Source organism: Natrix helvetica (assembly GCF_964273705.1).
Source record: "Natrix helvetica genome assembly, chromosome: 11".
NCBI classification, from domain to species: Eukaryota; Metazoa; Chordata; class Lepidosauria; order Squamata; family Natricidae; genus Natrix; species Natrix helvetica.
The window spans coordinates 17,568,596-17,584,785 of NC_138562.1; the positions used below are offsets into that span (position 1 = coordinate 17,568,596).

At 45.9% G+C, this 16,190-nt stretch overlaps 1 protein-coding gene across 1 annotated transcript; it reads right to left on the bottom strand.

The window, feature by feature from the left end:
• Positions 1-2,112: 2,112 nt before the first annotated feature.
• ATP1B4 (ATPase Na+/K+ transporting family member beta 4) lies at positions 2,113-15,627 on the bottom strand. The gene is made up of 8 exons (XM_081964273.1): positions 15,182-15,627; positions 12,293-12,455; positions 9,175-9,303; positions 8,061-8,168; positions 6,321-6,517; positions 5,496-5,552; positions 4,597-4,689; positions 2,113-3,508 (listed from the first exon to the last, which is right to left on the bottom strand). Exons 1-8 carry the CDS (start codon positions 15,242-15,244, stop codon positions 3,347-3,349), a joined length of 972 nt encoding a protein of 323 aa, XP_081820399.1. The 5' UTR covers positions 15,245-15,627; the 3' UTR covers positions 2,113-3,346.
• Between the last annotated feature and the right edge of the window lie 563 nt (positions 15,628-16,190).

Genomic DNA, 16,190 nt, shown 5'->3' on the forward strand with positions numbered 1-16,190 from the left:
GTGCTGTGGCATTGACACCTGAGGAAATGTGTGATGACTCGGGAAAGGGAGGAGGAGGGAATGAAAAGCAACACCACCAGAGAACAGGTCTAACTCCCCTTTATTGCTCCAGCTGTGCCCCTAAGCGTCCCCACATTCACTACAAGTCCTGGAGCAAAGCTCTCACACGCACCTTGTGGCTGCGAGTAGTCCAGTAACCCAGGTTAATCAAACAGCAACCAGGGCCAGCAATCCAATAAGCCAGGTTAGTCCAACAGTAACCAGAGCAAGAAGTTCAGCGAAGCAGGCAAACTGGGCACGCCCCACAAGACAGAGTATAGCAGGGGTGTCCAAACTTGACAACTTTAAGACTTGTGGACTTCAATTCTGGGAGTTGAAGTCCACAAGTCTTAAAGTTGCCAAGTTTGGACACCCCTGGAGTATAGCAATCTCCAGGCATTGTCAAGTGCTCCACAAGGCTCCACAGATTCAACGTTTGTTCCCGACAATTGCCCCTTCCCACCGGTACCACCTTACGTTTCAGTCCCCAGGTGTGCCTTGTAGAAGTGGGTGGGGCACTCTCCTCCCTCATAGCCGGCTCAGTCTGCGTTGTTCTCGCCTTCTCTCTTCTCTCCTTGTTCTTGGATCAGGAGGAGGTGGTCCTTGCTCTTTGCCTGAGCTCTGTCTCTCCTGCTCCTCCCTGTCTGCAGGCTTTACTAATTCAGAAGAGCTTTGCCTGGACTGCCCTTCCCCAGCTTCCTCCAAGGCCAACAGAGCTGCCCTCTCAACCTCTGGGGCATGACACAAGGTTTCATTTGCGGTGGTGCCAGAAACTGAGACCACTCACCTTCTCAACGTACTTTTCAGGGGTCTTTCCTACGTGTTGGGGACTCTCATCCTACCACATCCAGAAGCTTTGGGTTGAGAAAGCCTGCTTTGAACAGATCGGTTGTTAAATAGGAAGAGGAGATCAACTTGATAGGCCTCAACAACCCCAGGTAGCCATGAACTGGGGAAACCTGTCTTAGAAAGGCAGCACAATTTTTTTGTCTATTAAGACTGGAAACTCCTGAATTGCTGCATGTTGGAATTATGTTATCATGGGTGGGTGGGAAGCTCAAATCTTTACTGAAAGTGGACTCCAAAAAATTGGCTATATCTGGAAGACATTGTGCTGACTCTCCCACGAAGAGATCTGGGGCAAACTCTGAAAGCGTTGTGGGGGATTAAGCAAAGTTTTTAAAAAGCAGGAGTTCAAAAGAACTTCCTAGTCTCTTGGATTTCCAAGGTGGGAATCCTAATCTTGGTATGATCCAAAAGCCAGTTTGTTCTTGTGGTTAAGACATCAGGCTAGAAACCAGGAGACGGTGAGTTCTAGTCCTGCTTTTACCATTAGAGACGGTTGAGTGACTTTGGCCCAATCGGCAGGAGAGAATGAGTTCTAGTCCCACCTTTGGCCTCAAAGCTACTGGAGGGCTTTGGGCCAATCACCAGAAGACTGTTCTGACCGAAGCTTCCCAAGAGCATGAAGCAAACTCCTGGTCCCAACAAAATCCCCTTTTATTAATTTATTCTGCTCATTCGCAGCCAGCAAAGTCTTTCAAGGGAGGATTTATAGTCACAAACCTTATCTGGCTTGGAGAGCTGCCAGGCTGATATTTGCAAAAACTTGGCAAGGAGTCTCGGAGAGTCCCGAACCAATTAAGCAAACTAATTGTCTCCTGCAAACTCCACTCCTCTTTCGCTCTTCTTTTATTTCCTCTGGGAGGGGCCATTCATCGTCCACCTGTGGCCTTACTCCCAAGTCGACCCCTGTTCTTTAGCTTTTCCCTTCGTCTGGCAACTCTGCGCATGCGCACACTGGGAACAGGCTCCAGCTGTTCCTCTGCCTCACTGATGTCTGATTCGGAACTGATAACTGTCAGACGGCCCTGGGCCCCTCTCTGCCTCCGACCCCGAGCCCTCATCAGAGCCTTCCCCAGACTCCAGGACTGGCCCATGTTCCTCCCCAACCTCCTCACTGTCCGAGTCTGCTGCCAGCTTTGCTGCCCGCTTGGCGGGCCAACATAACTGCCATCCTTCAAGTCTTTTGTGAGCCCACGGGCAGTACAGAAAGAGGCTTTGTTAGGCTGTAAGTCAGTCCTTTTATTTCAGGGTACAAGCATCTGAGATCCCCCACCTTTCCACCGCCTTCCCCAGCCACTTCCCTCCCAGTCTGAAATGCTGCATCAGGAACATTGGGAGGCCAACGAGAAAGCAGTCCGCGCAATGCTGTTTCTCCTTGTTCACGCAGATGTCTTAACCGCCCTGTTCCAAGAACGTGAAGCTTCATGACCAACTAAAGTCCCGATTTCTGATGTCACAACCGTGTGGTGGGCCTTCCGCGGAGGTCCTATTCCCCGTGGGACTAAAACGGTGCGGAGGATGAAGGCTTCCAAGCAAACATCTTGAGATGGTCAAGATAGAGGAAGAACGAGGCCCCTCCCTAGATATCCCTCTCTCGTCTTGTCTTTGCAAACCTGATTTAGGCATTCAAGGCTGGTGAACAGGAAAAAAAACACCCACGCTCTCTCAATTTAAGAGAATACCTATCTTGATTGAAAAGGCCAACGCTGCCTAGGAGGACATTACTGTCGCTAAATTGAGCGAGAAAAGCAAGAAGACAAAAATAACTAGGGGGTGGGTGAGGCCAAAGATTATGCTTAAAGCCAAACAACTGTTTGTTGGGGGTCCTGACTTCTACGGTGGTTAAATCACACAGGTTTTAGGTGGCCCTTTTCAGTAATGGATTTATGAATATCCATTTCAAACATTGCAAATATAGCCAGGAAAAGCTACCTGGTTCTTCCTTCCATACCTATCCCATACTGGCCCATGAAATACTGACAACAGTACTGACAGTGAAGGTATCTTTTTCCCCAAAGGGAAATAAAAAATAATGGAAAGTGGGGGGGGGGGAAACAATAAAACCAATTATTTGTGTTGTTATGGCAAAACTCTCCATTTGATGCCAAGTACCATCCCTTCCGATGCACCTTGGGAAAATGATCTAAAACGCTGGGTTTTTTTAAATTTTAAAATGCATTTTTAAAACCAGATTCTCGTTGGGCTGATGGCTTTATTTGCAGGATGAATGTTTTGATTGCTTGATGTTGAGTTCCGTCGACGTATCTTGGGAGCTATCTTTTATTTTTATTTTTGTTTATTTGTTTTTCCAAAGAATACCAAACACCACCCCTCGAAATAGGTCTGGAGTTTTCTGCTGCTACGTCAATGGCCAATTGGATTACTTTCCCCCCCCCCCTCCCCGCAACGAGGAAACGTTGGAGTGCCATAATAGGGTCGTCACAACAGAGGAGATCTGGCCTTAGCTGTTGACGGTTAGTGTGAAAATGATTCGTCCCAAAAAACGATCGTTGTTAACGGTGTTGATAATCCCTTTCCCATTCAGTTGGCATTGAAGGTCCAAGGTTTGGTTTCTCGTAATTCCTGTGAAATGAATGGCTACCAAAGGTTGTGTGTAATTCACCTGGAAAAGGAGCAATCAAGCAAGACCTTTTATTTCAGACACAAAACGGAAAGCAATGAAAAACAACCTAAGCGTTAACCTTTACAGGTGGGCTCTAGGAAGAGGTTATCACTTCAAGCAATGACAATGATTTAAAACAGAAAGCTTTTGGCGTAAAAAGCAGGCAGGGACTCCTCGATTTATGACAACACTCGGGACTGGAACGTCCATCGCTGAGCCTCGTTACACAAGTCATACCCTATTTTTAGAACATCTGTCTGAAGGAGTACTGTATCGGGCAAACATCTGTCTGAAGGACTGTATTGGGCAAATATCTGTCTGAAGGAATATTGTATCGGGGCAAACATCTGTCTGAAGGAGTATTGTGTCGGCCTAACATCGGTCTGAAGGAGTGCTGTGTTGGCCTAACATCTATTCAATGACTACCTCAATTGGGTAAACATCTGTCTGAAGGAGTGCTGTGTTGGACAAACACCTGTCTGAATTACTACCTCTAGTGGGAAAACATCTGTCTGAAGGAGTACTAGTTTATTAAAAGTTTAGTTTATTAAATTTATAAACCGCGCCCTCTCCCCGAAGGGGGAGTCTGTGTCAGCCTAACATCTGTATGAAGGACTACTATGTTGGCTTAACATCTATCTCAATGACTACCTCTAGTGGGCAAACATCTGTCTGAAGGAGTACTGTGTTGGCTTAACATCTATCTCAATGACTACCTCTAGTGGGCAAACATCTGTCTGAAGGAGTGCTATGTTGGACAAACACCTGTCTGAATGACTACCTCTATTGGGCAAACATCTGTCTGAAATGGTACAAGTCTCCTGCTTGAGCAGGAGGTGGAAGACCTCCAAAGTCCCTTCCAACTCTGTTATTCTCTGTGAGCTGATATTAGGTCATTCAAAACACAATTGTAACTTTGATACAAAATCGTAAAATAATTTTTCAATCCCAGCAGAGCAAGATAAGTCCAGCAGAATGGAGTTCAAAACATCTGGAGATTGCCAGTGTGGGCTTACTCTCCAGAAAGCTCCCAAATACCACGGGGTTAGTCACACAAACATGAATCTAACCGTTAAATGTCTACTTACGTGCGTAAGTTTGCCATAATAAGGGAAATACATGGGATCAAATGTCTCACTTGGGAAGAAGTCCAGTGACTGGAGGTGACTTGGTTCGCCTTTCTGCAATTCAAAACAGAATAATTATGCCCACATACTCAACAAATCGACAACAGGCGACTCCGTTGATAGAAATCGGCTAGAAATCGACTGGTCCCATGTATAAAAATTATCCTTCCCTTCTCCAAAATGCCCTGAGTATTTTGAATTACAAGCCGTCCTTCACTTAACTACCACAACTGGGGCCATCAATTCTGCTGTTCAGACATTTTGAGTTTGGCTTCGTTTTACGACCTTTCTTCCATAGTTGCTAAGCGAATCACTTCAGCTGTTAAATGAGTCACGTGGTTGTTAAGTGAATCTAGGTTCCTCATTGACTTTTCTGGTCAGAAAAAATCACAAAAGGTGAAAATCACATGACCCCAGGACACTGCGACCGTCATAAATAGTCGGGAGCAGCTCGTTTGGCCCACCTGCCTGCCCGCATTCCATACCTCCGATGAGCAGCTGGGTGTCGCAGGGGCAGTGGAATGCGCAGGCATGCGCAGCACACATCCAGCGTGTGTGCCCGAACAGACCACGAGCAGCGTACCGGTAGCGCCAGTAAGAGCAACGCACCACTGTACCGCACCATTCTGTAGACTTCCAAGGATATCCTATCTAAACCAGAGCTGTTCCTCAATTCATTTACAGAGTACCCAAGCCGGTAAAATCTGATTTAAACAGGAACCACCTCTTGCCGCTCACCGAATTATGCCAAAATTGTGTCTCGTTAAAAAGAAAAAAGTTAGGAGGTCGGATAGCTTTGGCTGCCAAGAATACCTGGTGCAAATTTGCAAATGGAACCAATAAAAATCAAGACCATTTACCTGGATTTTGCAACTCACAGTAATTGGAGTGCCGTAGCCAGGCTGATACCCGATGATCTGCAAAAACAAGAGTTTTTTTTTTAATTCCCTTTAAAAACACCGTTGATCTTCTAAACTCCCATTTGGCTGCAGGTAGAATGAAAAGAAAACAAGAGATCCGTAGTTGCAACCGCTTTGAGCTTCCAATTGCTTTGTTTTCGAGGGGTGCAGAACTGTTCACACAGCTTCCGTCAATCTCTCCTTGCCAAGTTTTAGTTTGATTTTCTTCGTGAAATTTATAAACCCTGAGCGGAATGTCCAATATCTAGAAGAAGCAACTTTAAGACTGCCACCTGAGTTGAGATCATACGATATTTAAGGCAGTGTTTTTCAAACTTTGCGACTTTAAGAAGGAATTTACTTCAACTCTCAGAACTGGCTGCCCAGTTCAAGCTATTCTCCAAAGAACCAAAGGCAGAACAAGACGCAACGGAAACTAATCAAGGAAAGATTAGAACAAAGGAGAGATTTCTTGACAGTTGGGAACAATTAACCAGCGGAATGGCTCCTCTCCAGAGATTGTGGGTGCTCTGGAAGCTTTTAAGAAGAGATTGGACAACTATTTGTCTGCCGTGATATAGGATTTCCTGCCTGAGCAGGGGGTTGGACTAGAAGACCTCCAAGGTCCCTTCCAACTCTGTTATTCTGTAAGGCCCCTGTTCTTTCTCCCTTGCTTCGTGTCCAACTACGTGCTTTCCTTGACCCACTGCAAGCATCAGACCTGCCAGCAGTCACACCTCTAAAGCCCACCTCAAGAGGATGTGAGCTAGTATAAAATGGCCTTACGCGGTTCATCTTTAGCAATATGCAAGGCTGGCCCTGTGAATATCCGAAGGTCTTATCCTGAACTCCGGAGCACTTCATCAGTTGGGACCTCTTGAATTGGCAAGCTTTCTTCACGGCGGTTTCGTCACTGTCTTGCAGAAAATAAGAGCCCGGGGTGCACAGGATGTTTCTGGTTTCTTGAATCTTGTCGTCATATTCTAAAGACAAACAGAGGACTTTGTAGCACCATAACATAGACCTTAACTGCAACGCATTTCAATGCTGGGCTTTTGTTCTGCCCCAAACACAACAAACCCTCTGAAATTAACTCAAAGATTCCTTTATTAAAAGCGCCAGCAGCCCCGGGAAAAAGTTTTATTCCCTCACTGCAGGCGAATAAGTCCGTCTGGCAGGAAGATGAATCGTTGTCTGACACATCTATTCATCTCTGCTCCCTGCCTTTTATCCACAGAGCTGGGGTGAGGCTTCGCTAGCAGTGGTGGCTCTCCCATCCCAAGGACCATCCCATGGATTTCTACTGCTCTCCTCTCCTCTGCCTTCTGTGCATCCACGGATCCAGCTGTTCCTCCTGTTCCTCATCAGCCACCTCCAGACCTGGGGGCTGTTAACTCTCCATCTGAGGGCTGATGGACAGCCCAAGCTCTGCCTCTGTCTCTCTCTGTCTCTCTCTCTCTCTCTCTGCTAGCTCCATTCCCTTTTTCCTCTCGGAGCTCTCTTTTCAGGACAAAAAAAACACGCTCCTTCTCTTTTCAGAATAAGGCCCGTTGGTAGGGATGATGTCCGTTGTGGATTTAGTTCTAAGACTTTCATATTTCTATGATAGTAATGGACTATTCCAGAGAACCAGTCTGGCCTGTTGGTTAAGGCACCCAGCTCGAAATCAAGAGACTGGGAGTCCTAGATCCATCTTAGGCATGAAAGCTAGCTGGGTGGCTTTGGGCCAATCACACAGCTTACGCATACACTGTTTTTAAAACTATATATTTCTTTGCGGCAGGAGAGCAATTTTTGCTTTTCTTAAAGGCAGCCCCTGTGTCCTTCGCCCGGAGCCCCAACCCAAATACCATTCTAAGAGCAAATAAGGCACATGTTTCCCAAGTCTTTAGAGTTCTCAATAGCGGAAGATGTCACTCAAATTGGCTTTGTTTTTTGTTTTTTTCTTTACCGTATGGAATGGTTGGGTTTGAAATTAAAGCAGGAATGGAGAAGGAAATGCTGATGCCACTTTTGGGAGGCAAAGAATGTGTGTGTGTGTGTGTGTGTGTGTGTGTGTGTGTCTGTGTGTGTTGTATTTGTGCTGATAAATAAATAAAGGGAGACTAGTATAGATCTATTTCAAGCTATTTAGCTCTCATCAGCTAGCCATACCCTTACTGGGATTTGAACCTGGGCTAGCTGATGAGAGCTAAATAGCTTGAAATAGATCTATACTAGTCTCCCTTTATTTATTTATCAGCACAAATACAACACAAATATAAAAAGGCAACATTATATGGTTTTCTGCCTGGATGGTTTTCTGTAATGAGCCGAAGGACAGAAAGAGGGAGTAGTGAGCTTCCTCCCATATTTGGGCATACCAGGGGTTGTAACACAAATACATATACATATACATATACATACACACAGAGAGAGAGAGAGAGAGAGAGAGAGAGAGAGAGAGAGAGAGAGAGAGAGAGAGAGAGAGAGAGAGAGAGAATGAATAGATAAAAAGAATACCACAAAGGAGGAAAGGAAGGGCACCTTTTAAGAACAGCTCCAGGTTGTCCACGTAAGGCTGCCATGAAGTAGGTTGGGAGACCCTGAAGGCAATGTTGTAGGCTTGCTTTATGTATGGTCTAATCGTCACTCCTGCGAAAATAAATTTTAAAGGGGAGGGGAAAAAAACCCAGAATAGGACTGACTTCTTAGATCAACCTTCCCCAAAGCATCCTTTCCTATGATACTGGCCAACTTTTCCCCAAAACATGGCAGGTGCGAGGACAATGAAGCCTATCCAATTTGTCGATCAATTATTTCATATCCACATCGTAGTTGCCCCTAATTTTAGCCAGCATAGCAATAATACTTAGACTTATATACCACTTCATAGCACTTTACAAGCCTCTCTGTGCGGAGGAAAGAATCAGCAACTTGCCCCTGACAATCTGAGTCCTCATTTTACTGACTGCAGAAGGACGGAAAAGGCTACGTCAAGCTCGAACTGCTCAGGATCGAACTCCTGGTTGTGAGCCAAGTTAGCAATAGCACTTAAACTTACATACCATTTTGCAACCCTCTCTGAGCATTTTACAAAGTCAACATCTTGCCCCCAACAATCTGGCTCCTCATTTTACCAACCCTGGAAGGATGGAAGCCTGAGTCAATTTGAATGGGTCAGGATCAAACTCCTGGCAGTGGGCAGAGTTACCAACCGCACTTAAGACTTGTATACTGCTTCTCGGTGCTTTACAGCGCTCTTAAGTAATTGACAGAGTCAGCCTCTTGTCCCCAACATTCAGGGTCCTCATTTGACAGGCCTCAGAAGGATGGGAGGCAGAGTCAACCGGCTGAGCCGGTGTGAATTGAATGAACAGCTGGCAGTGGGCAGAGTTAGCTTGCAACACTGCATTCTAACCACTACACCACCCCATATCCCCTCTTCTCTAAGTCCCTGCACATCAGAGGTGGGTCGCTGCTGGTTCAGCAAACTGTTAGTAGCGGCAACGGGAGGCTCCACTCACCTGTCCCTTACGCGTGGGAGCAGTAGTAAAAATAATTTTTTACCGGTAGTAAAAAATAAAAAAATAGCAACCCACCTCTGTTGCACACCCTTGGGTGCCTTTCCCTCAAATGGGCACCTCACTGGAGCACTTACCTGGTGGGGCCACCCTGTCCCTGTACCTCGGCGTGTAGGGGCTCAGCGTGATCAAGACTACATACATACAGAATATGAACATGCCAGCCAGGAAGGTGTACAGGACAAGGTAAAAAAGGAGTATCAGGCCTGAAAGAAAGAGAAGAACTATTAAAGGATGACTTTGCGATTGGTGCTCCATTTGCTGGTGATTTTCAAGAAGACCCTGGACAGCCATTAGTCTGGAATAATGTTCGTTTGTCTGTTCGTTTATATTCGATTCCTGCAGGGCTCCCTCTCAGCTGCAGAAATGAAATATAAATAAATATTTGGGTGGAGGCTCATATAGCATCTCCAGCTCAAGCAAGGGTCGGTCTAGAGGACCTCCAAGGTCCCTTCTAACGTTCTCATTCTACGTTCCAGTTGGGAAGAGAACTACGGCTTTCTCCCTGTCTCCTGCCCTTGATAAAAAGCACCAGAAGGGAGGACAAGAAGCAACGGATGGAAACTAACCAAGGAGAGAAGCAACCTAGAACTAAGGAGAAATTTCCTGACATTTAGGACAATTTACCAGTGGAACAACTTGCCACCAGAAGCTGTGAGTGTTCCATCACTGGAGGTTTTTAAGAAGCGATTGAACAACCATTTGTCCGGAATGGTATAAGATCTGCTGCTTTGAGCAGAGGGTTGGACTAGAAGACCTCCAAGGTCCCTTCCAACTCCGTTATTCTGTTATTCCGTTAAAGGCTTCATCTCAGGGAAATATAAAGCCCAGGTCTTTTTTTCCTTTAAAAATAATACCAATACTAATACTAATAATGCATGAAAGTAAATCCTGCGGATGGTTCTTGGCGTGTTTTGATTTCCCAGCGGGGACTCAAATGCATTTTCCAGGACGGGCTTTGAGCGCAGCTGTGACTTTTGGCCTCTGCGTTCCTGAGGTGTTTACAGTACGGGGCATATTGAGTTCTGGGAACAAACCGGCTGGCCTTGGGGACAGGACATGGGGAGGGGGGGGAGCTGCTGGGGTGGGGGGGGGGGGAGAAACAAAACTTAATTTGAACCCCGCAAGCTTCTTTGGCATGGGGTCAAGAAGGGCCGGGAGGGAGCCTCTCTTTGAACACAGCGAGGGAAAACTGGCATGGCAGGAGGAGCAGCAGGGAAGCTGCTGGCAGGGCATGGAATGGCTCACGCCAGCCCGTTGAATTAGGATACGGCGAGTCCTCAACTTGCGACCACCACTGAGCGCACCCCCATTTCTGTCGCTAAGCAAAACATTTCAGATGAATCTTGCCTCATTTTACGAACTTCCCTGCCACGGTTGTTCGGTGAACCCCTGCCGTTGTCTGTGTAGGCAATCCTCACCTTATGACCACATCTGACTCCCCATCGGTCGCTAAGTGAGACATTTGTCACCCCCCTCCCCCGTTTTACCAGAAAGTCCAGTTGCCTCTTGAAAAAGCACCTTTGGGACAACCATGACCTGGATAACTGAGAATCTCCATAGCCACAATTCCCTAGTTTCTAGCCTAATGCACTTAACTGTGCTTTTATTATATATACATTTTAAGCTATATTTGGCTGCATTTTTACAGCACGCTAATAACAGAACAGAATAACAGAGTTAGAAGGGACCTTGGAGGTCTTCTAGTCTAACCCGCTGCTCAAGCAGGAAACCTTATACCATTTCAGACAAATGAGTGTCCAATCTCTTCTTAAAAACTTCCAGTGTTGGAGCATTCACAACTTCTGGGGGCAAGTTGTACCACTGATTCATTGTTCTCCCTGCCAGGAAATTTCTCCTTATTTCTAGATTGGATTTTTCCTTGATGAGTTTCCACCCATTGCTTCTGGTCCTGCCTTCTTGGTGCTTTGGAGAATAGCTTGACTCCCTCTTCTTTGGGGCAGCCCCTCAAGTATTGGAAGGCTGCTATCATGTCCCCCCCTTGTCCTTTTTTTCCCCCCATTAAACTAAACACACACAATTCCTGCAACCGTCCTTCCTATGTTTTAGACTCTGGTCCCCTAATTGTCTTGATTGCTTTAGCCATAAATGAAGGTTAGCAGTTTGGCGCTCAGGATCTTAAACCGAAGTTGCAACCTACAAACGATGCTTTTAAAAGCTGTTCTTTCAGTTCAGTATGTGAACTCACTCATTTTATTAAGACAGATGAAGCAGACCAAAAGGTTTGCCATAACAGATGTGCTTGTTTATGCTCGTGTAGCAGGAGCAAATTAATAATATCTGCATAACTGAAATAACGGAGATGCAGTGGCTCAGTGGCTAAGACGCTGAGCTTGTTGATCAGAAAGGTCGGCAGTTTGGCGGTTCGAATCCCTAGCGCCACGTAACGGAGTGAGCTCCCATTACTTGTCCCAGCTTCTGCTAGCCTAGCAGTTTGAAAGTATGTAAAAAGGCAAGTAGAAAAATAGGAACCATCTTTGGTGGGAAGGTAACAGCACTCCGTGCGCCTTCGGCGTTTAGTCATGCCGGCCACATAACCACGAAGACGTCTTTGGACAGTGCTGGCTCCCCTTAGAGTCAGGAATGACTAGCACATATGTGCAAGGGGAACCTTTAACTTTAACCGAAATAAATGCCAGTTTTGCTCCATATTTATTCCTCCCTGGATGGATCCCTGGTGTTAAACTGTAAATGTTACGTTTCTCATTATTTAAAAAAAAAACATCATGCAAAAGGATGCACCATTGATACAACATTAGAATAGAACAGAATAACAGAATGGGAAGGGACCTTGGAGGTCTTCTACTCCAACCCCCTGCTTAGGCAGGAAACCCTACACCACTTCAGACAAATGGCTGTCCAACCTTAAAAACTTCCAGTGTTGGGGCATTCACAACTTCTGGAGGCAACTTCTGTTCCACTGATTCATTGTACTCACTGTCAGGAAATTTCTCCTTAGTTCCAAGTTGCTTCTCTCCTTGATTAGTGTCCACCCATTGCTTCTTGTTCTACTCTCAAGTGCTTTGGGGAATAGCTTGACTCCCTCTTCTTTGTGGCAGCCCCTGAGATATTGGAACTCTGCTATCATGTCTCCCCTAGTCCTTCTTTTCATTAAACTAGACTTTCATCCTTATCTTAATGGGAAATAAATGACGAACGATCATTTTCACTTACTCCAGCTCCGAGGGGTCCGGCCCAAACATTCCCTGGTCTCTGGATTCCAAATGAAAGTTTTAAATTCTTTGATCCTTTGGCCTGGCGTTTTTTTGCCCATCGTCCGTTCTTTCTTTTGTTCCTCTTCTGCATCCAGCTGATGTGTCTCTTCATCCTTATTTCCCTGGAATGATGACAAAACAAACCAGCACACACACACCGTAAGCAAAACGTCCTAGCCTACTTCGCTTGTTGTTTTCATTTCTTCCTCCTCTCCCCCCCCCACACACACTCCCTTTCCATCATTCCTTCCCAGTAAAATAATTCCATTTGTCAGAAATGAGCACCAATGGCTTTTAATCTCCGGAGTCCGGTGGAAAGTTTCCATTGTGTCATCGTTGCTCCTTATCAAATCTTTTCAAAGAGGGGGAAGAGGTTTTAAAGAGAGAGAGAAAGTGTGAGAACGCTTGGGCAGCTCAGGGGTTGCTGAATACCCAAGTAACGAGGGCAGGTGGACCTCCATAAGAGTTCGGGGTGAGGCAATTGGATCCTTCAACCAAAGAACCCAAACAGGCAACCATTTTCTATTCTTTACTTTGCTTATTTCCAGAATAACTAGAAAAATCCTCTCTCGGTGGGGAGGGAGGGGGAGGAGAAAGACTGTAGAGTCCTTGGTGCTCTCTGAAGATTTTTGGTTATTTGTCCTGCAGATGTTTTTATTGCTCAACAAGGGAAGACCGTCGAAGGCTGAATGGTGATGGTGGCTAGCACTGATGAGATGACCTAGTAGGGTAATGAAATGTCTCCAAGCAAATAACCACGCTCAGAGAGCACCAAGGACCACAGAGTCTTCCTCTTCCTCCTACTCCCTGCAAACCCCACTCTTTTCTGTCACTGACGATACCTCATCCAACAATGAAATATCTGCAAACAAACAAGCTCAGAAAACAGAAAGGAATGCACCTTTTCCCTCCTTCATCTCTCCTTCTCCCTCCCCCCCAGATCATTTAGTGACCATTTGAAGCTATAGTGGCACCAAAAAAGTGTCTTACGCCCGTGTTTCCTGCTTATGACCATTGCAGCCATCCCCCAGGTCATGAGATCTGAATTCAGACGCTTGGGAGATCATTAGGAAGACCCTGGATTGTGCAGAAATGGACTTCCATTGAAGATCAAACAGAAAGAAGATACAGGATATTATCAAACATGGAACTTATTCTACCAGTGGCTGGGAAAGAAGTGGTGGAGAATAAAAAGGTATTCTGTAGTGCTAAGCCAATAAAGTAACCCAGAGAGCACGACGTTCGTTAAGCACTAACAAAATGTAAACAATAGAAAATTAATAAAACTTTCTTTTTTAATTCAGACACTTGGCAACTAACTGGTATTTATGACAGTTACAGCATCCCAGGCTCATGCCATCCTCTTTTTCGCCCTTCGGACAAGCTAAGTCAACGGGGAAGCCCGATTCCTCTCGCAGCCGTGTGACAAACTTCACGGCGGCAGTGCTCCGCTTGACCACGGCGGCGAGAAAGGGCGTAAAAGGAGTCAAAATTCACTTAACACCTGTCTCGCTCGCTTACCACCGAAAGGTTGGGCTCCGCGGTGGTCGTACGTCAACGTGTTTTCTACGCAAGGCAAAATGTTTATACAGTCCACAAGCTACAATTAAGGGGATCACAGAATACAAGCCGCTTCGTAGCACGTCGTTATCCTGGTCCGATCTACGCTATTCAGGATAGTAGATTGCTAGGTACATAATGCTGTTATCCCACAAATACCAATGTTGCAATTTGGGACACACGTTCCTGCAATTAAATTTCCTTGAAATCTCTCAATGTGGCACAGGGAGGGAAGGGTTTCTTAGCCACTTTGGCTTGCAAACCATGGTTTATGTCTCAACATGTTGTGCACACTCCGGCAAATCATGTTTCATTCAATCGTACAGTTAAACAATCCCGTTTCATGTGATGCATGAATCTAGAGAATGAGTGAGTCATTTGGGGTTTGTCAAAACAAGCCGATAGTGCCCAAAAATACTTGGATGGCACATCCCCTTCCGGGAAAGAATGCTTGAATCAAACCATATTCAAATCATCTTCTTAAGTCCATGAAGGCCCAGTTTATTATATGCCTCAATAAAATTGGCCATATTAATCAGTGGAACAACTTGCCTCCGGAAGTTGTGAATGCTCCAACACTGGAAGTTTTTAAGAAGATGTTGGATATTCATTTACTTTATTTCATATTTCTAGACCGCCCCCTCTCCCAAAAGGATTTGCTGAGCCCAAATAAAGCTGGTTATTTGTCTGAAGTGGTGTAGGGTTTCCTGCCTAAGCAGGGGGTTGGACTAGAAGACCTCCAAGGTCCCTTCCAGCTCTGTTGTTCTATTTTACCTATTGTATTCTATTATTCCCTGTTCAAAACAACATCAATCAACCACAACTTTTCTATTCTTCAACAAACGATTCCATCTGCCTAATGACGCCCAATCCTTCGTATTTTTCTTTCTTCTTCTAAATATTCCCAATCAGGGGCATTTGCTGAGCCCAAATAAAGCTGGTTAGTGCAGTTTTGGCACAGGTCTCCATCTATTAAGTTTAGCAATGTGGGGGCAACCAGAAGAGAATCAACACCGGTGGTGAAATTCAATTTTTTTTTTTACTACCAGTTCTGTGGGCGTGGCTTGGTGGGCGTGGCAGGGGAAGGATGCTGCAAAATTTCCATTCCCATCCCACTCTGGAGGGAAGGATATTGCAAAATCTCCATTCCCACCCCCCTCCGGGGCCAGCCAGAGGTGGCATTTACCGGTTCTCCGCACTACTCAAAAATTTCCGCTACCGGTTCTCCAGAACCAGTCAGAACCTGCTGAATTTCACCCCTGATCCACACCCAGTAAGGTTAACTTACCGGGATTTGGAGTTGGTTTGTGAGAGGATCTTTGGAAGCTCCAGAGGTGTCTTTTGTAGCCATTGCTTTGTCAAAATGAAACAAAACGAAATAAAAACGCAAAAGGGGAAGTAGAATTATTAGGAGACGCCAGCTCCAGAATTAAAGCCACGTCTGTTTGTCTCCACAAAGTTCAACCGAGGTTCTATTCCCAAACCATCCAGCCTCGCGTCTAGAGAGCAGATTCGAGTTTTTCTGCTGGGAATGTGAAGAGAATCCCCCAGAAAGGATGATGGAAACTGTGGGACTTCTTTGCTGCCAGCCCCAGGTGACAACTGTTGCTCTTTCAACATTGCCCAGGGGGAGAAATGCAAGTTGGCCAGCCGTCAAGAACCGGGATTGCTTTCCTCTGACAAGTGATGTCATGCAATTCAAGGCTAAATAAGAGTTCAGGGACCTGTCCCTCAAAGACCATTGAGGTACGCTAAGGAGTCTGTTGGAGAAGGAGAAGAACCTTTCTAAGACAAAACAGACCCGTCCTGATTCTCTTTAGGGAAGCCCAAGATCCAGTTTGTAGAACTGTTGGACTTGAATGGAGAGCAGAGACTGTACAAGCACCAAACTTGTTCCTGTCAGTCATAGTTGGTCGGACGGGACCACAGAGACTTTGCTTGATTGCTCTCAGATTTGGCTATATTTATCCCTCTGTGCTCATTCAAGCTGGGCGGATGGGATTCTGTGGAGTCAGTTTCCCAGCTGTCTAAGGTTCCACAAATCATTTGGAAGACCCTCCGAGGAGAGCCGGAGGCCTCCTGTGGCACAACGCCAAAGGTTGGGTGCTCCGGTTGGATTCCTGGTGGACGAAACGATGCCTTCCTCATCCCCAGTTTGGGGGTATCCAATGCTAAAGGCGTGCCTCTTGGTATCTCACCTTGCTTTGGCTCTTTGGACCATAGCTTAACTAACAGCAGTTCTCCGAGCCAAGCTTTAGAGCAGGGATGTCCAACCTGGGCAACGTTAAGATCTGTGG

Coding starts and splice junctions, on each gene's coding strand:
- ATP1B4 (XM_081964273.1), bottom strand. CDS start 15,244: ATGGCTACAAAAGACACCTCTGGAGCTTCCAAAGATCCTCTCACAAAC. Junction 9,304..12,292: donor CCGGACCCCTCGGAGCTGGA/GTAAGTGAAAAT, acceptor TCTTTCTTTCAG/GCCTGATACTCCTTTTTTAC. Junction 8,169..9,174: donor GGACAGGGTGGCCCCACCAG/GTAAGTGCTCCA, acceptor TTATTTTCGCAG/GAGTGACGATTAGACCATAC.